This window comes from Heptranchias perlo, chromosome 4 (assembly GCF_035084215.1).
Source record: "Heptranchias perlo isolate sHepPer1 chromosome 4, sHepPer1.hap1, whole genome shotgun sequence".
In the NCBI taxonomy this organism is placed as follows: domain Eukaryota; kingdom Metazoa; phylum Chordata; class Chondrichthyes; order Hexanchiformes; family Hexanchidae; genus Heptranchias; species Heptranchias perlo.
Genome location: NC_090328.1, coordinates 120615223 through 120640490, shown reverse-complemented (window position 1 = coordinate 120640490; position 25268 = coordinate 120615223). Strand labels below are relative to the sequence as shown.

Here is a 25268-nt window from a genome sequence, read left to right as displayed (position 1 = left end):
GGTTTTAAAGGAAGTAGGTGAGCACATTGCAGATGCCCTAACTATAATCTTTCAAAGTTCTCCAGATTCAGGAACTGTCCCTCTAGATTGGAAAATTGCACATGTCACTCCGCTTTTTAAGAAAGGAGAAAGAGGGAAACCGGGGAATTATAGACCAGTTAGCCTAATATCTGTTGTGGGGAAATTGCTGGAGTCTATAATTGAGGATAGGGTGACTGAACACCTCGAGAATTTTCAGTTAATCAGAGAGAGCCAGCATGGATTTGTGAAAGGTAGGTCGTGCCTGACAAACCTGATTGAATTTTTTGAAGAGGTGACTAAAGTAGTGGACAGGGGAATGTCAATGGATGTTATTTATATGGACTTCCAGAAGGCATTTGATAAGGTCCCACATAAGAGATTGTTAGTTAAGATAGAAACCCATGGAATCGAGGGAAAATTACAGACTTGGTTAGGAAATTGGCTGAGCGAAAGGTGACAGAGTAGGGATAATGGGTAGGTATTCACATTGGCAGGATGTGACTAGTGGAGTCCCGCAGGGATCTGTCTTGGGGCCTCAATTATTCACAATATTTATTAACGACTTAGATGAAGGCATAGAAAGTCTCATATCTAAGTTTGCCGATGACACAAAGATTGGTGGCATTGTAAGATGAAAACATGAAATTACAAAGGGATATTGATAGATTAGGTGAATGGGCAAAACTGTGGCAAATGGAATTCAATGTAGACAAATGTGAGGTCATCCACTTTGGATCAAAAAAGGATAGAACTGGGTACTTTCTAAATGGTAAAAAGTTAAAAACATTGGATGTCCAAAGGGACTTAAGGGTTCAGGTACATAGATCATTGAAGTGTCATGAACAGGTGCAGAAAATAATCAAGAAGGCTAATGGAATGCTGGCCTTTATATCTAGAGGACTAGAGTACAAGGGGGCAGATGTTGTGCTGCAGCTATACAAAACCCTGGTTAGATCGCACCTGGAGTACTGTGAGCAGTTCTGGGCACCGCACCTTCGGAAGGACATATTGGCCTCGGAGGGAGTGCAACGTAGGTTTACTAGAATGATACCTGGACTTCAAGGGTTAAGTTACGAGGAGAGATTACACAATTGGGGTTGTATTCTCTCGTGTTTCGAAGGTTAAGGGGTGATCTGATTGAAGTTTATAAGATATTAAGGGGAACGGATAGGATGGATAGAGAGAAACTATTTCCGCTGGTTAGGGATTCTAGGAGTAGGGGGCACAGTCTAAAAATTAGAGCCAGACCTTCTGAGAGCGAGATTAGAAAACATTTCTGCACACAAAGGGTGGTAGAAGTTTGGAACTCTCTTCCGCGAACGGCAATTGATACTAGCTCAATTGCTAAATTTAAATGTGAGATAGATAGGTTTTTGGCAACCAAAGGTATTAAGGGATATGGGCCAAAGGCAGGTATATGGAGCTAGATCACAGATCAGCCATGACCTAATCAAATGGCGGAGCAGGCACGAGGGGCTGAATGGCCTACTCCTGTTCCTATGTTCCTATTAAGTGGTCCTTGAAGTCCAGCTCAAGGGAGAATGAGACAGGGTTGCCCTTGTGGACAAAACCGTGGTGTTTAGCAAAGCGGTCACGTAATCTGCATTTGGTCTCCCTAGTGTAGAGAAGACTGCACTATCAGCAACGAGTAGTGTACTAGATTGGAGGAAGGACATGTAAATTGCTATCTCACATGGAAGGAATGTTTGGCACCCTGAACGCTGGTGTGGGACGGGGTAAATGAACAGCTGTATGTGTGCTGCAGTTTGCACAGGAAGGACAGCTGTAAACTGTAAGAAAGGTGATCAGAGGGCATGCCCAATCTGGAAGGAGGATATTGCAGTGGTTTGCATGAACAAGAAGCTAATAGGCTGGAGGGTAAGGACAAGGGGGACCAAGATGGCCATCAAAAAGATTTTTTAAAAATATTTTAAACAATTTAAGTTATTCCCCTTTTAATTGGTAGATTTTGCTGACCATGTTTGATTTTTTGTTTTCGTAATTCATGCTTGGAAGTTTATCCACCCACATTCCTCACGTTTAACTTGTGTATTCCCCAAGTCATTAGGCAAGATTTGTTGCAGCTGATATGTTATTTCTTCATTTTAAAAAAGCAAGAAATTTGCAAATATACATGTGTGACACAGGATGTATGATGTGACAGACAAAATGCCTGGTAGATGCAACGTTGCCACGTATAGATCTATACACGCATGCCGTCTGCTGTGTGGCACAGTGATATTAAAGAGTACGAACTCAATGGATATCCTGCCACTCGAAAGCACCATCATTTATTGCAGCCATTGGTTCAAATGTATTGTGTTTACATATTTACCTTATTAGTATTCTGAAACCATTCAGTATAACAAGTGGAAAAAAATGTCCTTTCCACTTCAATTTTACTCAACCTTTTCCATAGACAACAAAGGAATTTTGTGTACAAAACTGGCATTGTGGATAAAGTACCTGTCTCCATGTTATATTTCTAATGCAATATGCTTACTGTAAAATGTAATTTTAAGCCTAACTTCTAAGTAATCTGCTCACATATTTAAAAAATGTGATTCGAATACCAGATTCCATGGTATTTTGAAAGTGCTGGTAATTTATTTTGTGTCTGCATCTGAGATGAGCAGAAAATTGCCTGGCTCTGAATGTCAGTTTCGTTGCCCAGATAAGTCCGCATCCTGTGTAAATTCAAGTAGGGCGGTCTAATGACAGCTGAGGGCAGACAAGTTGAGATGTGGAATTAACTATTCAGTGAGAAGGATAAATCAGAATAAAGCTTAGTACAGTCTGTTTGTAGTACATGTATTTCTATTTATATAATTTCTTTACAGATGTGAGGCAAAATAATTTGTAAAGTACTTAAAAAAAAAAAAATAATAATTTTGGTTTTACAGACCACTGTGTGTTGTGGGAAAATCAAGGTAACATAATATAAAGTACGGTCCCCATCACTATAAGTGGTGGGGACTGTACTTTTCATCTTGGGTGTGGTTAAATGGTAATTTATTGTACTTCAAAATTTTGTATGCAGTGCTTATGAATGCATTAAATTAGGATATGCAGGCACAATATGAAAATTTGAAGGTGACAAAAAAAGGAAGCTAGTTAACTGAAGAGGACTGTAAGTGACTTCAGGAGGACGTAAGAGAGATTAATAGATTGGGCAGATAAATGTCAAATGAAATTTAATGCAGAGAAATGGGAGGTGATACATTTTGGGCTGATGAATACGGTGATGACATATACACCAAATGATAAAACTTATTAAAAGGAGTGGAGCTCCTTCAGCGAGCTGCACGGACATAATGTTCCAAACTCTGTGCTGTAAAATTCTATGATTCTATTATAAAAAGGATTGCTTGATAGCACGCCTTTGTATAGTTATCTTCCTAGCAATGTTTAAAGATCGCCTGTAGTGGTTTTTAGGTTACTGTGGAAATGTTTGCACCTTACCATCACAATTGTAATTTTGTAAACAGTTGCAGACCTGGTCTAATAAAGGCTGTCATTAGTTCCTTGCACCTGCCAAGATAGGGGCTAAATGGCACGAAAATCCTGTTCGTTTGTTAAATTTCCATAAGCTTCTCCTTATAATGCTGGAGTCTTTCCAATATATTTGCTACTTCTCAAGTTGTTATTTAAACCAAACTATCTACATAAAAAGAAAAATTTCCCCTTTATTCACTGTTTAAAAGTAGCCTGGTAATTACTGCAAGCCTTTACACGTGGTACAATACAGTATATCTTGTATTTAAAAACAAGAAATACCTAAACATGTGTTTAGGACAATAATAGAATCTCACGGTTCAAATAACGATCACAAACAACTTAAAGTTTCGCTGTCGTAGTTTCTGATGTTATTTGAGCCCTTTGATTGGAGTCGTTTTTTGTAATTCACTTAGACTGATCCATTATCCTCCGTTACTACCAATTGTAATGGTTTTTATTCTGTCTTTGATTTAAAAGAAAGCAATGAAGACAGGTCTAATCCATCTTCTGGCATTAAATGCTCACATTTCTCTAACAGTATTTGTACTTTTTGTGGTTTAATGTTCAGTAATCACATTTATACACATGCTCTCCTTAAAATCTTGCCTTTGACCTATAACTTTTGCCTTTACTGGAAATGTCAATAGCTTAATTTCTAGGACAAATATTAATCTTAATGTTTACATTTTCTTAGGAACTTCCAATCTTCTATTTTTTCACTTGTCAATTTTGTGTTTTTGTAATGAGGGTGCCCAGAATTTTGCAGAACCTCACACTGAATTTCTGTGGCGAGCCTAACCAAATTCTACAGCAAGAGGATGTAGATTCTGCAGCGTTACAAAGTGGTCACATGTATTTATGCCTTAAGATATGTGTAATAGCAATTTTTAGATTTTTAAAAAACAGCACAGGTTTAGAGTAGAGTGTTTACACTATAAACTTACAGTCCCTAATGAGGACCGCAGGAGCTGAAGCAGAGACGACAGCAGCAGCAAAACAGGAAACACAAACCTGGAGCAGCCACCAGTCAGCGCCCCCAACCTGCGGTCAGCATCCCCAGCCACAGCCTGCGGCCATCCCATGCCACAAGTCGGGAATTTTGAGCTCAAGCTTATATCCTACCACTTCTTGCACGGCACATTGAGAAAAAGGAAATTTTCAGGTTCATTTGCAGTTAAGTTTGTACTGTCAGGATATGTGTGAAAATGCTTGTAGTTTGTCATTAGGATTTCAGTACAAGTCAATGGTTGGCATTGCCACCCCGTCAGTGAAATCATTTCTTTGTTTGGATTTTACATTGTTCTCATTTTATTCTTGCTTTGTTTATCTCATTCGCCTCTCATTACCTCTTCAGGTTGAGAGAGTGAGAAACTGGTATTTATTAATGATTGATTTGGACTTGAATACGGGGGGGCTTGATCGAGAAGTTTGCAGATGATACAAAAATTGGCCGTGTGGTTGATAGTGAGGAGGAAAGCTGCAGACTGCAGGAAGATATCAATGGACTGGTCAGGTGGGCAGAAAAGGGGCAAATGGAATTCAATCTAGAGAAGTGTGAGGTAATGCATTTGGGGAGAGCAAACAAGGCAAGGGAGTACACAATAAATGGGAGGATACTGAGAGGTGTAGAGGAACAAAGGGACCTTGAAGTGCATGTCCACAGATCCCTGAAGGTAGCAGGACAGGTAGATAAGGTGGTTTAAAAAGGCATACAGGATACTTTCCTTTATTAGCCAAGGCTTAGAATATAAGAGCAGGGAGGTTATGCTAGAACTGTATAAAACGTTGGTTAGGCCACAGCTTGAGTACTGCATACAGTTCTGGTCACCACATTACAGGAAAGATGTGATTGCACTAGAGAGGGTACAGAGGAGATTTACGAGGATGTTGTCGGGGCTAGAGAATTTTAGCTCTGAGAAAAGATTAGATAGGCTGGGGTTGTTTTCTTTGGAACAAAGGAGGCTGAGGGGAGATTTAATTGAGGTATATAAAATTATGACAGGACTAGATAGGTCCTCTATCCACTCTATTTCCCTTAGCAGAGGGGGCAGTAACCAGGGGGCATGAATTTAAGGTAATTGGTAGAAGGATTAGAGGGGAGCTGAAGAGAGATTTTTTCACCCAGAGGGTGGTGGGGGTCTGGAACTCACTGCCTGAAAGGGTGGTAGAGGCAGAAACCCTCAACTCATTTTAAAAAGTTCTTGGATGTGCATTTGACGTGCCATAACCGACAGGGCTACGGACCAAGTGCTGGAAAGTGGGATTAAGCTGGATAGCTCTTTTCCGGCCAGCACAGACACGATTGGCCGAATGGCCTCCTGTGTTGTATCTTTCTATGATTCTATGGAACTGGTTGTTCCTGATAGCTGAAGTTATGCATGCTGGCCAACAAGAGTGCTCTACAGAGTCCCTGACGTCCTAGTGGGTAAAAACACACTGCTGAGGGTAGCATTAATCCAGAAGGACCAACGGTTTCCAAGATTGATTCCAGCTCTATGCAGAGTCAACTGATCTTAACCGGGATGGTAGTGTTGGTGCTACAGTTAGAAATGTGGGAAAAATGAATTGCTCTCTAATTTGTAGTGGTTATAGAACAGTTTCAGTCTAATTAATGAGGATTGAAATCAATGGAAACAAAAACGGGGAGATGTACAATGGGCTGTTGATTCGCTATCACCCGTTTTCCACTCGAACAAAGCCAAGATCTGCCACAATCATCCTTTGTGTATTAGGCTCATAAAACATATAAAGCCTATTTTGGTTTGTGTGTGCATCATTAATGAATGATGAGTTAGTACTTATTTGATATCGTAAAGGTTTTTTTTTGTCGTGTATACATTTTTCTCTTAATATGTTTCTGCTGTCTCCCCAGTAATACCCTGGCCTGTGGCTCTGTTTGTGCTGCTAGAGAAGATGTTTAAAAGAAATTCCATGTATGCATGAAATGTACAAGACATGCATATGCACAAGTGATATTAGGGGTAAAAGCACAAGCTTACTTTCACTTTTTCAGTTGTCATTGTTGGTGCAATCCATGTTAGTGAAATCTTGGACCCATAGCAATTTCAGACACATTCTTTGCTGGCTTCATGAATGTTAAAGAGAACCGTCATACCAAATTTGAGGTTCTGTAACAGATCTGGAGTAAAAATCTAATTCACTTCAGTTAAGAGCTCATTTAAATACATCCTGATTTAATGAATAATTAATGCACCATATTTATTATGTTTAATTTTTCCAAACTGCAAGTAGAAAATAATGCACTGAAATTTATGAACTAAGTATTGAAATATTGGCCATCAAGTGTGATATCGCACAACTTCTTCTCCCCTGGCGTAGCAGAACAAATATAACATAGTGGCAGTCTTGAAGGTGTATCACAGGAAATTTGTTTTTATCGACTTTTTGTTAAAAATAGAGATACTGCAACGAGTGATGCTACACGGGTACGGTAGCATAGTGGTTATGTTACTGGGCTAGTAATCCAGAGGCCTGGACTAAAATCCAGAGTCATGAGTTCAAATCCCGCCACGGCAGCTGGCGAATTTAAAATTCAATTAATTAATTAAAATTCAATTAATTAAATAAAAATCTGGAATTAAAATACTAGTATCAGTAATGATGGCCGTGAAACTACCGGATTGTCGTAAAAACCCATCTGGTTCACTAATGTCCTTTAGGGAAGGAAACCTGCCGTCCTTACCCGGCCTGGCCTATATGTGACTCCAGACCCTCAGCAATGTGGTTGATTCTTAATTGCCCTCTGAAATGGCCTAGCAAGCCACTCAGTTGTAAAATCTCGCTACGAAAAGTCATAAGAATAAAACCGGACGGACCACCCGGCATCGGACCACTAGGCACCGGACACGACAACGGCAAAACACCAAGCCCAGTCGACCCTGCAAGGTCCTCCTTACTAACATCTGGGGACTTGTGCCAAAATTGGGAGAGCTGTCCCACAGACGAGTCAAGCAACAGCCTGACATAGCCATACTCACAGAATCATATCTTTCAGCCAACGTCCCAGACTCTTCCATCACCATCCCTGGGTTTGTCCTGTCCCACCGGCAGGACAGACCCACCAGAGGTGGCGGTACAGTGATATACAGTCAGGAGGGAGTGGCCCTGGGAGTCCTCAACATTGACTCTGGACCCCATGAGATCTCATGGCATCAGGTCAAACCTGGACAAGGAAACCTCCTGCTGATTACCACCTACCGTCCTCCCTCAGCTGATGAATCAGTCCTCCTCCATGTTGAGCACCACTTGGAGGAAGCACTGAGGGTAGCAAGGGTACAAAATGTACTCTGGGTGGGGGACTTCAATGTCCATCACCAAGAGTGGCTCGGTAGCACCACTACTGACCGAGCTGGCCGAGTCCTGAAGGACATAGCTGCTAGACTGGGCCTGCGGCAGGTGGTGAGCGAACCAACACGAGGGAAAAACTTACTTGACCTCGTCCTCACCAATCTACCTGTCGCAAATGCATCTGTCCGTGACAGTATTGGTAGGAGTGACCACCGCACAGTCCTCGTGGAGATGAAGTCCCGTCTTCGCACTGAGGACACCATGCAACGTGTTGTGTGGCACTACCACCGTGCTAAATGGGATAGATTCAGAACAGATCTAGCAGCTCAAAACTGGGCATCCATGAGGCGCCGTGGGCCATCAGCAGCAGCAGAATTGTATTCCAGCACAATCTGTAACCTCATGGCCCGGCATATTCCTCACTCTACCATTACCAACAAGCCAGGGGATCATCCCTGGTTCAATGAGGAGTGTAGAGGAGCATGCCAGGAGCAGCACCAGGCGTACCTAAAAATGAGGTGCCAACCTGGTGAAGCTACAACTCAGGACTACATGCATGCTAAACAGCGGAAGCAACATGCTATAGACAGAGCTAAGCGATTCCACAACCAACGAATCAGATCAAAGCTCTGCAGTCCTGCCACATCCAGTCGTGAATGGTGGTGGACAATTAAACAACTAACGGGAGGAGGAGGCTCTGCAAACATCCCCATTCTCAATGATGGCGGAGTCCAGCACGTGAGTGCAAAAGACAAGGCTGAAGCGTTTGCAACCATCTTCAGCCAGAAGTGCCGAGTGGATGATGCATCTCAGCCTCCTCCCGATATCCCCACCATCACGGAAGCCAGTCTTCAGCCAATTCGATTCACTCCACGTGATATCAAGAAACGGCTGAGTGCACTGGATACAGCAAAGGCTATGGGCCCCGACAACATCCCAGCTGTAGTGCTGAAGACTTGTGCTCCAGAACTAGCTGCGCCTCTAGCCAAACTGTTCCACCACAGCTACAACACTGGCATCGACCCGACAATGTGGAAAATTGCCCAGGTATGTCCTGTCCACAAAAAGCAGGACAAATCCAATCCGGCCAATTACCGCCCCATCAGTCTACTCTCAATCATCAGCAAAGTGATGGAAGGTGTCGTCGACAGTGCTGTCAAGCGGCACTTACTCACCAATAACCTGCTCACCGATGCTCAGTTTGGGTTCCGCCAGGACCACTCGGCTCCAGACCTCATTACAGCCTTGGTCCAACCATGGACAAAAGAGCTGAATTCCAGAGGTGAGGTGAGAGTGACTGCCCTTGACATCAAGGCAGCGTTTGACCGAGTGCGGCACCAAGGAGCCCTAGTAAAATTGAAGTCAATGGGAATCAGGGGGAAAACTCTTCAGTGGCTGGAGTCATACCTAGCACAAAGGAAGATGGTAATGGTTGTTGGAGGCCAATCATCTCAGCCCCAGGGCATTGCTGCAGGAGTTCCTCAAGGCAGTGTCCTAGGCCCAACCATCTTCAGCTGCTTCATCAATGACCTTCCCTCCATCATAAGGTCAGAAATGAGGATGTTCGCTGATGACTGCACAGTGTTCAGTTCCATTCGCAACCCCTCAGATAATGAAGCAGTCCGAGCCTGCATGCAGCAAGACCTGGACAACATCCAGGCTTGGTCTCATAAGTGGCAAGTAACATTCGCGCCAGATAAGTGCCAGGCAATGACCATCTCCAACAAGAGAGAGTCTAACCACCTCCCCTTTACATTCAACGGCATTACCATCGCCGAATCCCCCACCATCAACATCCTGGGGATCACCATTGACCAGAAACTTAACTGGACCAGCCATATAAATACTGTGGCTACGAGAGCAGGTCAGAGGCTGGGTATTCTGCGGTGAGTGACTCACCTCCTGACTCCCCAAAGCCTTTCCACCATCTACAAGGCACAAGTCAGGAGTGTGATGGAATACTCTCCACTTGCCTGGATGAGTGCAGCTCCAACAACACTCAAGAAGCTCGACACCATCCAAGATAAAGCAGCCCGCTTGATTGGCACCCCATCCACCACCCTAAACATTCACTCCCTTCACCACCAGCGCACTGTGGCTGCAGTGTGCACCATCCACAGGATGCACTGCAGCAACTAGCCAAGGCTTCTTCGACAGCACCTCCCAAACCTGCGACCTCTACCACCTAGAAGGACAAGGGCAGCAGGCACATGGGAACAACACCACCTGCACGTTCCCCTCCAAGTCACACACCATCCAGACTTGGAAATATATCGCCGTTCCTTCATTGTCGCTGAGTCAAAATCCTGGAACTCCCTTCCTCACAGCACTGTGGGAGAACCGTCACCACACGGACTGCAGCGGTTCAAGAAGGCGGCTCACCACCACCTTCTCGAGGGCAATTAGGGATGGGCAATAAATGCTGGCCTCGCCAGCGACGCCCACATCCCGTGAACGAATAAAAAAAAAAAGTCATGTTTGCAATTTGCCTCCACATTGCTATGAAAGCAGCCTTAGCATCTGGAGCATATTTATTAAACAATGCCCTTTTAATTGGCTTAGGAGCTATTTGTTACCTCTTGTACTCCTCACAAAAGGAGCTCATCATGTAATTTCTCTTCAGTCACACTGTGGTGATAAATGTTACACTGCAAATTGATTTTCTGTTCAGTAATTAGATTTACATTCTGTTGCAGTAGTAAGTTGACAAAGAGTAATGTCTTGATTGATATGAAAGATCACATTTTATATAATTGTAACCAGCTAGAATTAAGATTTTTAAGTCACATTTGATCATTATTGGACTTGCCACCGTTGCTTTCCTATGTTCTGTTTTTTGTTGCAAGTGGTACAGTGTGATTGCAGTAAAATGGAGATGGATTTCAGCAGTTAATTTTTTTTTTAAATCACTCCTTGGCCTGTCAGTGATGTGCAGTGTCAGGCCACACACACCATTGAGTGGTAGGAGCAGGGTTTCCCCGTGTGATCAGTGCCCAATCTTGGCCAAACAAGGGGGAGGTTGGTTGAAGATTGAAGCAAGCTATGCCTGCTCTTATTGTTAAACAATTGTTAATTTTATGAGGTACCTTGGGTCCAGATACCTGCTTGTTCTCTAAGTTGGGGAACAGCATGTGGTAAGGTTAACCCCAAGAATTTCAGAAGAAATTAAATCTCTGATTTGAAAAATAAGTTTCACGTCTATATGGAAGTGGGGAGGGTATTGATATATTCAGTTGTCTAGGCTCCACACTCTGTATTTCCCTCCCTAAACACCTCTGCCTCTTGACCGTCCCCTCTCCTAAAACCCACCTCTTTGACCAAGCTTTTAACCACTCCTGCTATATCTCTTTGAATCCATTTTTGTTTGATTACATCTCTGTGAAACTCCTTGCGACGATTTTCTAAAGGTGCCATGTAAATGGGTCCTTCGGAGAATGCTGAGTGCAGTAAAGTGGGTAACTGTGGGCTTATCCAAGGGGGCTTCAAACCTGGGACGGTGGCAGGCGATCACTTTAATATGACAAATCCAAATTGGGAAGTCTATCAGTATAATAAAATAATCTTGTTAAGGTACTTGTATGGCTTTAGATGTCACTAGCATATTGGATAGAAGCAGCACATTGTTTCTATTCCAACTTTTTCTTCGCTATGGCTCTTTGAATCCAGTAATTTACTTCTGAAAATTTGTTGAGCCTTAAGTAGACTCCCTAAGTTGCAGAATCCCAGTACTGCCAATGATGGCGCTATGTGGCTTTAGATTCATTAGAGCAAAATGATCTCAAAACAAGCACTGGTCCATATGCATATTTGAAGTTTATCCCTCACTATTGATACTTTCCACTTTGTTACCCTTGTGACAAACATTACTGGAGGAGGATGGAAAATCTTCCACAATTGTTACACAAAGTACCTACTGCTCAGTTGTTCATTATGGTCGTCCCTTTAGCATTCATGTTTGGCACTGAACTCTCCAGTACATCATTCTGATTATAATGCACATACTATTTGTCCACATGTATGACACATAGTAGTAAATGGACTGCTATTTTTCTGAAGCTCTTAATGTGAGTACTTAATATTCTGAAAGTAGATGGATTTACAAATATTTTTAGTCTACATTGTTAATGTTCCTCTTTTTACTTTATATATCCAAAATCTGAACTCTAATGTACCTTCTATTTTCATTTTGCATTCTGTACTTAATAAATTTCAGACTTGTACTTGACGGTTACATCCGTTCATTGAAAACTAAAAGCTTAACTTCCAGTTGTTGCCAAATAAAAGCAAACCAAAAATCATCAAAAGCTGCAGGGGAGTACCAACCTGTATTGTATAGTTTGGATGTCGAAAGATGATTCTAAAGTTTCAAAGTTAGGATTTTGACAACTTTTAAATTTGCAACTTACCAGCTGGAATCACTATGGTACTTGTATCAATTACTCTGACTGTGTGTGTGTGTGTGTGTGTGTGTGTGTGTGTGTGTGTACCTACCTCTATATAGCTAATCATTCTTCTGGGTGTTAATACTAAACAATTGTGCTATATTCCTTAATGAGCATTGGTCGTAGCTGAATACTACTCTAGCTGGGCAGACTTCACCTGTATATTTCTGGTGACCTGGCAGCTGACCCTCTGCCCATGGGACTGTATTTGCTCAACCGATCTAGGGGCACGTGGGCACAGCTGGATTAGAACTGTAGCGAAATATAAAATTAGTTACCTAGAATCAAAAAACTACATTGTATTAACAAGATTGATCATTTTATTTCCAAGATCAGTGTATGGTTAAGCACCCAGAAACACAAACCCAGGAAATGTTTGCAATTACTGCATATACATTATTTAAGTTGCACCATAGACAAACCTAAAACATTGATGTATCATTTTTAGAATAGTGTGTGCGTGTTTCAGTAGCTATAAGGCAACAACTTTGGACTGTAACTATGGTATTGCAATTAAATGACTGTCTCAATAGTCATTTGCTCTTGACCTCCTGCCATATGGTAACTTCTTACTGTGTTGCCCAGATCATCTGTGGAGGTGGAGTGAAGAAATATGGTTGCAGAGAGACTACCTTTCAACATTGCTTATGTGAGACTTTTGGCAGATTAACTGGTATCCATTGACTTATCCTTGGACCATCCCAATTGTGTGCTATATGAATGCAAGTTAATGGAAGTGGGGAGAAGAGAAGATAATGTTTTTAGTATTCTGCCCCCATCTCCGATTGTTTAGCTGGTTAAGACAGTGAGTAACTGAGCTATACAAATGCGAAAGGCCCTATGTTCAGTCCAGGATCTATGCTGAATTAGATGATTTATGGCAGGAAAGTAGTAAGTCACCTCTGTGCCCTAGTTTAGGGCAAGGAAAATCGCCTTGGCATTCCCACTCTTGATTGGCCTCCAACAACCCCAGTTGCAAGTGTGTATTTGTGGATTTCGGGTGATGACGGAATCTGCCTCAGCTGTGATAATCTCCATGGTCAAATAGCCTGCTGACATTCACCATATAGGCTCATGCATGAAAAAATGGGCACTTGGACAAGATACTGGAGGATAACTGGCACCTGTGGAATCACAGCCCAGCAAGGAGAGGAAGAAAACTAAATGGGGTGGGGAGAATTACCTAAATTCTGTAAGTCTGATTTAATGCAGCCTTGTCTTTTTCAATTTTGAACTAACTTATTAAATGGGTGAGTATTGTAATTCCCTACTTGGTGAGTTTTAAAAACTTCAGGAAATCTATAAGCGGAGGCCAGGCATTTCCTAGAAGTATAGATGGAAGGAAATCAGTGGCTTAATTACCTGAAGCCTCTGCTAAATAACTCGTTACAGTGTAGTATTGGCGCATACTTTGAGCAGGCTGCCTTTTGCCCAGGAATGGTAGTGGAGTCAAAGCATTTAAGGGGAAATCTTCAAGAAGGAAAATGTTGTTTTCTTTTAAGTGCATGTGGTATGTCATCAGGTTATTGCACAGTTAAATAACACAGTCGTTGTATTGGGAAGTTTTCAGGCTGGCATAATCTTTTGAGCATCTGCCCTAAAAGTATACCCTCTTGTTCGTATAAGATAACCTTGTATTCCTACATTACAACAGTGACTACACTTCAAGAGTACATCATTGGCAGTAAAGTGTTTTGGGACGTCCTGAGGGTTGCAGAAACTTTTACATTCCTAGGGGTTTTTTTGCCCCTCCAGTTTTTTTCCCCCTGTTCGCCAACAGACTATTTGCCATGGGGAGACATTGCAAAGTTACTTGACCCTGACCTCATCTGATGTCCACACATGCAAACTGTCCCACAGGGGTTATTGGATACTGATCTTGCGTGGGAATCCTGACTGATATACCCCTCCCTCACTCTTAAGGTACTGAGGCCAATTGTAGCACCTTTTTTTATTTGTTCATGGGATCTGGGCGTCGCTGGCAAGGCCAGCATTTATTGCCCATCCCTAATTGCCCTTGAGACGGTGGTGGTGAGCCGCCTTCTTGAACCGCTGCAGTCCGTGTGGTGAAGGTACTCCCACAGTGCTGTTAGGTAGGGAGTTCCAGGATTTTGACCCAGTGACAATGAAGGAACGGCGATATATTTCCAAGTTGAGATGGTGTGTGACTTGGAGGGGAACGTGCAGGTGGTGTTCCCATGTGCCTGCTGCCCTTGTGGTAGAGGTCACAGGTTTGGGAGGTGCTGTTGAAGTTGATCCTGGCTGAGCTCAACTAACTTACAATAGGCAGGGTAACAAATTTAGGACTTTCCTGGTCTGCGTGGTTCAGCTCCTTGTGAACTGGGATGTTCAGCTAGTCTGAACTTTTGCAAAGTGGTTATTGATTTGCGCTTTTAATTTCTCTCCTCTTTCTTCAGTTGTAATACCTGCTCAGACATTTGGGTTAGTTATGCATTTCTATCTTCTCCCCAAAATAGACCTTGTATAGAAATAATGGACATGTATGTTTCAAACCTTTTACTGATCCAGCAAAATGTAAGAATAAAGCCGTGAGTTTTCTTAACCTCTTAAAGCTTCCTCTGACTCCTACGCAAATTAATTAATGGAGGATAACTGCAGGAACTGAGCATTACACTTAAAGCATTATGACTTTGAAGGGTCTATTTGAACAGATATAGGACCTATGTATCCCAGGCGTACTACAGCCAGAATCATTCAGTTGCATTATTTTTCTTCAAACAATGAAATGTTTTCAACCATTGAGATGACTCCATGTATCCTCTTCCTGCTTCCGCAGCATCACGTATTCTTCGTTAAGTACAGTAGTAACATTTTGTTTTAAGAATAAAGGAAATCTGGAAAGATTTGTGCATTTAGTTTTCATCCTTAAGCAAGCAGGGTCTGTCCTGCCAGCAAGCTAACTCGTTTGAAGCTAATAATAATCATTTAACTGAAATTGCAATTAAACGTTTTGGGGAAAGAAGGAAAAATGAAATTGAATGTGCAAGAACGACACTTAAATAAATGTATTTGGTGGATGTAGACTCCATACCTGCTTTAGTATGCTTTGTTTTTCAAAATTCAAAGAGGGATGGGATGCTGAATTTGCTTCCTTTGAATTTTAAGAGTACTTTATTTGTTTCCCCTGCCCCTATTTTCTTTGTGTCTCCATTCCATACACCATTTCTTGGCTGAGCGGAAAAGCAGACGGCTTATTCCCAGGCATCTGTTAATGGTGCTTTTGAGCCTGCCACGAAAACTCAAAGTAACTTGGGGTGTCATGCGCCTTAGGATGTTTAACTGCGTTAAAGGCGCTATATAAATGCAAGTTGTTGTTTACTGTGTTTTTTCACATGGGAAAACTGCCTGATCTCTGATTTCCCTCCTCTTTCTCAACCTGGCCAAGATTAAGAAATCACAGGTGTGAGTCCACATCGTGCCAATCTAGCACACCAACGTGAAGTGCCAACAATCAATCAAGAGGGCTAGTGGGTTGTAATGTAAAATGCTGCTTAGTCAGTGCTGCAGTATGGAAGTAGAAAGTGAATCTTTTATTCCAGGCCTCACCTTTCAATCCTAATTACAGGGCCTGTAAGTACAGTACTAAAACATCCCATTTAATTCAGACCAAGGAAAACTACATACTTGGCTTTCCAGATGACAGCTTTCCCTTTGAAACTGGCTCCCAGTTAAGCTTCCCAGTGTCTTTAAAACTGCAGAGGGAATTATATGCAGCCAGGAGTTTTCCTGCTTAATCAGATATCTGTGGTGTAGGGTGAGTTCTGACCCATGTTTTGACTTGCCATTTGCATTCTCAAATTTATAATTTTGTCTTAAGACTTTCAGAACAAAAACCGTGCTGCTATCCTAGCAGAACTCAAACAGGAGAAGAGAAAGTTGATGATGCAGAATCAGTCATCTATGAACAACCCTGGAGCCAGGTATAACGCAGCAGATCTTTCTTACAAGTTCTTTTGGATGACTGTGCAAGGGAGTTGGGGAATGTGTACCATCGCTGTAGAATATTTCCAAGTGAGCTGAAGGCTGAATTTGATATGGCTGAGAAGCGACGGTTAGCTCGCCTTGCAACGCTTTCTCAGCAACCTCGAGCGTTCACGATATATCAAATGTCCACCTTTTCAGTCTCTAGTTGTATTAGTAAACACTTTGCAAGGTTTTAAAAATATAGAAATCTATTTTGATGGGGGGGTGGTGGAGAGTAAGTAGAGGCAAAGCTAGTGCTTGTACAGTCTGCCTTTCAATATTAAAATAATTTGTGTTTTTATATGTAGTGAATGACTCTTAGGTACCAGACATTTAGTGGTACAGTTCTAGCTCCTACACCACAAAACTGATGTTCCGTGAGGCTCAAGTTCGTACTCCACAAATACACATACATAATAGTAGCGACGTGTGTTTAAAAGAATTTTGACCACCATCTACCAGATGCATGTTAATAATGTAACGTCAAGGCTTAATCTCCAGTGAAATCCCTCAAACTTCCCTGCAAACTCCTTGATTGTGTAACTCCAGCAATGTTTCGTTCTTGTAATTAGTGTTTTAAGGGAATATCAGTTTGGGGATAATTCAGGGTCTACAACTGGCAGTAAAATATAATCCAAAATTACTACAGTTCAAATGGCTTAATTCAGCTGTAGGACATGTGCTGCTGGTAGGGGCCATGGATATATTGCTGAAAATAGAATAAACTAGCTTCCCAAATCTAATTTGGGATCCAAGGTGAGGTAGCCGATTGGATACAAAATTGGATTGACGACAGAAGACAGAGGGTGGTTGTAGAGGGTTGTTTTTCAAATTGGAGGCCTGTGACCAGCGGTGTGCCTCGGATTGGTGCTGGGTCCGCTGTTATTTGTTATTTATATTAATGATTTGGATGAGAATTTAGGAGGCATGGTTAGTAAGTTTGCAGATGACACCAAGATTGGTGGCATTGTGGACAGTGAAGAAGGTTATCTAGGATTGCAACGGGATCTTGATAAATTGGGCCAGTGGGCCGATGAATGGCAGATGGAGTTTAATTTAGATAAATGTGAGGTGATGCATTTTGGTAGATCGAATCGGGCCAGGACCTACTCCGTTAATGGTAGGGCGTTGGGGAGAGTTATAGAACAAAGAGATCTAGGAGTACAGATTCATAGCTCCTTGAAAGTGGAGTCACAGGTGGATAGGGTGGTGAAGAAGGCATTCAGCATGCTTGGTTTCATTGGTCAGAACATTGAATACAGGAATTGGGATGTCTTGTTGAAGTTGTACAAGACATTAGTAAGGCCACACTTGGAATACTGTGTACAGTTCTGGTCACCCTATTATAGAAAGGATATTATTAAACTAGAAAGAGTGCAGAAAAGATTTACTAGGATGCTACCGGGACTTGATGGTTTGACTTATAGGGAGAGGTTGGATAGACTGAGACTTTTTTCCCTGGAGAGTAGGAGGTTTAGGGGTGATCTTATAGAAGTCTATAAAATAATGAGGGGCATAGATAAGGTAGATAGTCAAAATCTTTTCCCAAAGGTAGGGGAGTCTATAACGAGGGGACATAGATTTAAGGTGAGAGGGGAGAGATACAAAAGGGTCCAGAGGGGCAATTTTTTCACTCAAAGGGAGTAGTAGAGGCGGGTACAATTTTGTCTTTTAAAAAGCATTTGGACAGTTACGTGGGTAAGATGGGTATAGAGGGATATAGGCCAAGTGCAGGCAATTGGGACTAGCTTAGTGGTATAAACTGGGCGACATGGACATGTTGGGCCGAAGGGCCTGTTTCCATGTTGTAAACTTCTATGATTCTATGAATTGTACATGTTACCCAGTAACAGAAATGTGAATGTGTCTCTTGTTGATGCAGTTTGAGCCCCTCAGTATTACTTGGCTCAGTATTACTTGGAACTCCCTTCCTAACAGCACTGTGGGAGAACCTTCCCCATACGGACTGCAGCGGTTCAAGAAGGCGGCTCACCACCACCTTCTCGAGGGCAATTAGGGATGGGCAATAAATGCCGGCCTCACCAGCGACGCCCACATCCCATGAACGAATTTTTAAAAAAACACCAATCAATATGTTGTCCTGTATTTATCTTTAATATTAAAAAAAAGTGCTAATTCTAGTCTTAACCTTTTTCTGAACATTTAAACAACTGATGTGTAGCATTACCATAGCATGTCAAAGATTCTATTATCACAACTAATATTAGTGATTTTTTCCAATAGTATATTCTTAAAATCTTAAAATGTGAGGAATGTTGTAATCATTGCATTTCTCTGTCAGATTTATTTTCAAGTTAATTGTACAGCATAAATGTATAAATTTTAATAAATATATACATGATCGAGCACTCATTCAGTGGACATTCACAAAATGAATTCAGATTATGGTTGATCTTTCCTTCCTCATTGATTTACCTGAGGTGTGTGTACAAATATAATGCACCAGTTAATTGGTGCATGTAGCATTTCCAAGGCTTTATTATGAGGAAGTTTGAGTTTTTGGCCATAAATGCATTTAGTGCACCAGAGCATATTTAATTTACAGTTGGTATTTTGGTGCTTCTTTAACAGGTACATCAGGCCAATTATGTGTAGACAGTATGAAGGGATACTTGGATAACTGAAAGGTTTGGATGCATAACTTTTTTTGCTGTTGCTTCCTCACAGTATTCCTTTATCAAGACCTGCTTTTGCTAAAGATTTTCGAGACCACGCTGAGCAACAGCACATAGCAGCACAACAGAAAGCAGCCTTGCAGGTAGTTTTTAACAAAGATTTTCTTACCTGTGCTCATGATTTGAGAATTATATATCTCTTTTTTTGTTTGTCAGGTCATTAGCAAAAAAAAATTTGGATGGGAATTGGCATTGTGTTTCATTGTGAACTTGCATAGAACATTCATGCCATTGCAGAATCTCCATATATTCATTTTCTCTAGCACACGCATTGTTAAGGCACATGTAAATCATGATGTATGCACTTTAAATAATTATGAACTTTGAAATTGTACAACTTTGCCCTGGAGCAAACCTAGATCAAACTAGTGTAAAATTAAACTTCAGAGATTTTTTTGTTTGAAGTTACTTAAAAACTATTCAAATAGTTATGCATGAAATATTTTTTATAGCAAGAAATTTTGAAAAAATGTTGGTTTTGGTTTGTAGTGGGTAGTTTTGCCTTAGGACATGTCATATAATTTGCTCTAACAGAAGAGGTATTCAAAGATTAGCTATGTCCAGGTTTTTATTGGTAGTTAATTTTTATGGGTTATTTAGTTAGTAAAGAAGGCAGATCCTACAGCATTCTGAAATATAGTGGTCTCAATGAAGTGAAAATAAAGATACTAATTAAAGAATGGAAAAGATATTTATTGAAGACTAAGAGGTTATTGTGACCGTCTTGCATCGAAAACAGGCTTGCAATGCTATGAATGCACTGTGCCCGCTCACCATGTAATTATTACCGAATGGTACAGCCACGTTCATAAGAGCATACATTATTATGCTAATTTATTTTTTCCTTCAAGCTGTGGTGTCCTGTGTCGAGGTGTGGCACCCTGTCAGGATATAAAGTTCACTACACCGGGGACGTGGTGTGCAAAATGTTAGAGCACCAACATGCTTACATCAGGGCAGAGGCCTGCACATTTTCTTCTGTGCCCCAATGTTACCAGTGGGTGAAACTCCACAGCGCGGAGGGACAATTGTCCTAGGTCCAGATGACTGTGATTTGGGAATAGATTGGCCTCAGCTGGTACATTATACAGAGAGCTGCGAGAAAATAGGATATAATACACTCAAAGATTACACTCAAGTGGCTGGAGTCATACCTAGCACAAAGGAAGATGGTAGTGGTTGTTGGAGGCCAATCATCTCAGCCCCAGGACATTGCTGCAGGAGTTCCTCAGGGCAGTGTCCTAGGCCCAACCATCTTCAGCTGCTTCATCAATGACCTTCCCTCCATCATAAGGTCAGAAATGGGGATGTTCGCTGATGATTGCACAGTGTTCAGTTCCATTCGCAACCCCTCAAATAATGAAGCAGTCCGAGCCCACATGCAGCAAGACCTGGACAACATCCAGGCTTGGGCTCATAAGTGGCAAGTAACATTCGCGCCAGATAAGTGCCAGGCAATGACCATCAACAAGAGAGCGCCTAACCACCTCCCCTTTACATTCAACAGCATTACCATCGCCGAATCCCCCACCATCAACATCCTGGGGGGTCACCATTGACCAGAAACTTAACTGGACCAGCCATATAAATACTGTGGCTACGAGAGCAGGTCAGAGGCTGGGTATTCTGCGGCGAGTGACTCACCTCCTGACTCCCCAAAGCCTTTCCACCATCTACAAGGCACAAGTCAGGAGTGTGATGGAATACTCTCCTCTTGCCTGGATGAGTGCAGCTCCAACAACACTCAAGAAGCTCGTCACCATCCAAGATAAAGCAGCCCGCTTGATTGGCACACCATCCACCACTCTAAACATTCACTCCCTTCACCACCGGTGCACAGTGGCTGCAGTATGTACCATCCACAGGATGCACTGCAGCAACTCGCCAAGGCTTCTTCGACAGCACCTCCCAAAACCGTGACCTCTACCACCTAGAAGGACAAGGGCAGCAGGCACATGGGAACAACACCACCTGCACGTTCCCCTCCAAGTCACACACCATCCCGACTTGGAAATATATCGCCGTTCCTTCATCGTCGCTGGGTCAAAATCCTGGAACTCCCTTCCTAACAGCACTGCGGGAGAACCGTCACCACACGGACTGCAGCGGTTCAAGAAGGTGGCTCACCACCACCTTCTCGAGGGCAATTAGGGATGGGCAATAATTACCGGCCTCGCCAGCGACGCCCACATCCCATGAACGTATATTTAAAAAAAAACCTAGATTGACCTCTTTGCTTCCTCACCCCAAGGTATCACTCTGGATCTGTTCTCATTTTAATGGACTTTGATTAGTTTTAAATATTCAGGGCTGCAGATTCCTTGTAATCTATAACTTCTGTACTGAGCAAACTTTTCTACATTATGGAATGTTGTTCCTCTTTATCCTTTTTTATTTTGATTGATGTTCTGCTCAAATACTAAAGGTGTAAAAATTAACATTTTTGAGTTGTATTCAGTTGATCTTCATATCCATTCATTACTCCTGTTATTGATGTTAATCTGTTAGTTCAGGTGAGCAATAAAGATTGAAAAAGAGCAGAGAGTTCTCCATTATCCTGGCCAGCACTTGCTCACTCAATCGACACCACTTAAAAATAGTTTGGTCATTTATCTCATTGCTGTCTCTGGGATGTTGCTGACACAGAACGGCTTTTATGTTTGCCTACATAGCAACAGTCACTACACTTAAAGTAATTCATTGTGTAAAGCACTTTGAGACATTTCATTAAGAAAGGTGCAGGTAAATGTTTTAAAATACAATGTATGTGTAAGCTTATTCAGTCATTTACCTGAATTAGGGTCTGTGTATTTCAGATTGGAATGGTCACGTTTTCTCCGATTGGAGAGATTCAAAATCTTGAGGATGCTTTGTTATTTCAATATTTTGACCTGGTAATAAATGTTTAAAAAAAATACCAAATTACTGTTGGCAACAAATTGAGCCATGTATTGACTTCATTTTACATTTCATTATTGAACATATATGTTTAAAAAAATCTGATCAGTGTTTCATTTGTTCCTCAGCATGCACACGCACATTCATCAGGATACTTCATAACTCAGGACTCCGCTTTTGGAAATCTTATTCTTCCTGTGTTGCCTCGCCTGGATCCGGAATAACCATCCAAAAAATAATTATCAAACTGATGGACAACTTTTTTAAACAGGACTTCATTTTTCACACCTGAAAACATCAGTAAAGGGAAGTGAACTTACCTCGATCAATGCCATCAGTGGACCATGACATTTCTTCTTGTAGATTTTGTGTACAGATATTTTGTATGAGGAAAAAAAATGCTGAATTTGAGTTAACCATGTCATTATGAGAGTTTTGTATTGATTTTTGTGATTGGCCCTAGTTTAGAGTTAAATTTGCCAACACCAAAAGAGAGACAAAGCATTCTGTAACAATTCAACAGTAATTGATCGCAATTTTGGATATCCAGAACTTCGACAAATGCCAAGGCCTCGGTATGTACTCTCTGAAATTAGGGTTTTGCTGTGAGAAATGCAGTACTTTGTTGCTGTTTGCTGCTTGTGATTGCATTATTACTCCCAGAAAATACGGCCTCAGCCTTTTATCTGCTACTACTACACATTGGAATTGGGCAAGCTCCAGCTTGTGCTGAATTGGGGAAGTTTAGAAATACAGTCAAGAAGAAATCTACTAAAGCTGTGTTCTAAAAAAAATCTTGGTTATATATAAATGTATTCTATTCAGTAATTTTTTTAGCTAGAATAATATATTTGGCTGTGTGGCTCGGGTGATTAACCCTTTACTTACCCTCTCCAGAAGCCTTCCGCTCAAATGGATGTGGTTTTGTGAGTAACCTGCTAAAGATGAAAGGCTTTTTTTTAAACTACTGCAAAGGAAAGTATGTTTTTTTTAGTTGCATTTTGTGAAATGTCAACATCGTATTCACCACTTCCTGCTTTGGTATAAGACTTTTATTCTCATTTTTCAATTAATAGATTGAAAATTATCTAATCTTAGCTTTATAGCCACCCATAGTTTTTAAGTGCTGCCTGCACCAGACCGCATACAGAATTAGTTACTCAAGGTGCTGTTCTTCCAATTACTTCTCATTTCACTTTGGCATGGTGGTGGAGCACTAACTTGCTGTCGAGTGGTAAAATCCATCTTCACACCAGAAATGCAAGAAGGGCCAAATCAATGGACCAGTCACGCCAGACATCTCCCTCTCATTGCTCCCAATGGCTATAGATTGGCATTCGTGGAAGCCTGGGATCAGGTTTGCCTGTCACAGATGGTGTGTGGTGCAGGGAAATCAAAGAATTCCCAAATAAAATTAAGGTTGAACTGGGAGAAAAAAAGGACAGCTCCCCTGATAACTTTATTCAGTCATAGACCTTACAAACGGGCACAATTAGGAACAGGAAGAGGCCATTCAGCCCCTCGAGCCGGTTCCGCCATTCACTTAGATCATGGCAGATCTGCGGTTCCAGGTTTCATCCCTGGTCTGCACTCCGTTAGGAGTTCTCAGCTGGGGCAGCAGTGAAGGTGTTGCAGTTGGCCTTGGCTAGGGGGGGAGGAGGAAACAGCCAAGATTTCCACTCCTGATCATTAACCAGCAACCCTTGCTGGAAGTGTTGACTTCAAGTGAGGGCAGGATTGGGCTTGGCTGTGGCTTCCTGCTATCAAACAGCCGGCTGACACTCCCTATCAAAGCTTCGTGGCTTCTTGGACTAGGTCCCAGAGGATAAATATCACCATGTAATTGTACCTCAGCAAGGAGTCGAGATCTTCAGGGGAAGAACATTTTCAGAGAAAATCAGTTAAAGTGTGAAAAAAAGCCAAATGTTCATCTCACAGCTGTTGTAAAAGTCCTTTTTTATAGATGGGTTTGTGGTGCGATAAGTGTCAACTTGTTCCCTCCCAAAGTGCTCTGTCTCAAACTTGTACCAGTAAATTCTTTCTTCTTTGTGACATTTAAAAACTGCATTTGTGCCACAGGAATCATTTTAGAGCCAGTGTTACATAGAATTACATAGAACGTACAGCACAGAAACAGGCCATTCGACCCAACTGGTCCATGCCAGCATTTATGCTCCACACGAGCTTCCTCCCACCCCTCTTCATCGAACTGTACCAGAACTCTAACCTTCTGTTCCTTTCTCATGTGTTTATCTAGCTTTCCCTTAAATGCATCTGTTACTCGCCTCAACACCTTGTGGTAGCAAGTTCCACATTCTCACCACTCTCTCTGTGTAAAGAAGTTTCTCCTGAATTCCCTATTGGATTTATTAATGTCTATCTTATATTTATGGTCCCTAGTTTTGGACTCCCCCACAAATGGACACATCTTCTCTACGTCTCCCCTATCAAACCCTTTTATAATTTTAAAGACCGCCATCAGGTTACCCCTCAGCCTTCTCTTTTCTAGAGAAAAGAGTCCCAGCCTATTTGTTAAAAATATTGAGCGTGACCCAACTTTAAACCCGAGTGCAAAAACAGTTTAAAAAAAACTCTCCATTTTAAGGAACAATAGATTTAAGTGCCTCTTGTAGTTCATGAAAATGGAATTCTGTTTTACAACATTAGAAATTATCAATGTCTTTTGAATGCTAATTGAACAAACCTTTGAAGGAAACCATAGTAAAACAGAAGAATTCCACAGGATAAGTCGGTTTCTTCAACCTAGATCCAGAGTAAATACATCTGTTCCTTTTCAAATGTTGACTTGTGTTACAAGGGAACATTTTTTTTTCCAAATGTTTCAGTAATTGTACCCATTTTATTTTGCCTAGTTTTATTTAGGTTAACTATAATTTGAATGGCCGAGTTCTCCGGGGGAAGTTGAATTCACATTTCTTTGTTGCCAATTGTATATGTTTTCTCTTGGGCATCAGGTGTTTGTAGTCTATTATGGATTTAAAAAGTATTGTGAGCCTTCAAGCAGAGCACAGCATATTAATTATCTCTCACAACCCAGCACGCATCCATACAAAAGAATGGTTATTTCAGTGGAGAGTTGAATCATTATTTCCAGGTATTGTGTCCACCCAATTTATCGGTGAGATTCATTAAAACGCTGATGCAATTACCTACCATTTATGATGTTTTAAATAGTCCAATAAAATTACTTGGTTACTGCATTGGATTTTTATTTAGTTTTCAAAAATTGTTTCATGTATCCAACCTCTGAACCCAGTGGTTTCTATCTTGTTTGTGTTACCCTGTAAAATAGAATGTCAGCAGTTACTCACATTCCTTTCAGCAATAGCGCTTCAGAAAGACATAAACAAATTACAAAATCAAAGTAGTGAAAATGAAAACACAAAAATTCTCAAGCTTT

At 41.5% G+C, this 25268-nt stretch overlaps 1 protein-coding gene across 2 annotated transcripts in view; it reads left to right on the top strand.

Moving 5' to 3' along the window:
• inip (ints3 and nabp interacting protein) overlaps positions 1-25068 on the top strand; it is a 34353-nt gene extending 9285 nt beyond the window's left edge. For both annotated transcript variants that reach the window (XM_067983602.1, XM_067983601.1), the window contains exons 3-5: positions 16108-16210; positions 18942-19032; positions 21976-25068. In XM_067983602.1, coding sequence (XP_067839703.1) covers positions 16108-16210; positions 18942-19032; positions 21976-22071 — 290 coding nt within the window. In that variant the 3' untranslated portion in view covers positions 22072-25068. The remainder of the gene's footprint in view (positions 1-16107; positions 16211-18941; positions 19033-21975) is intronic.
• The last annotated feature ends 200 nt before the right edge of the window (positions 25069-25268 follow it).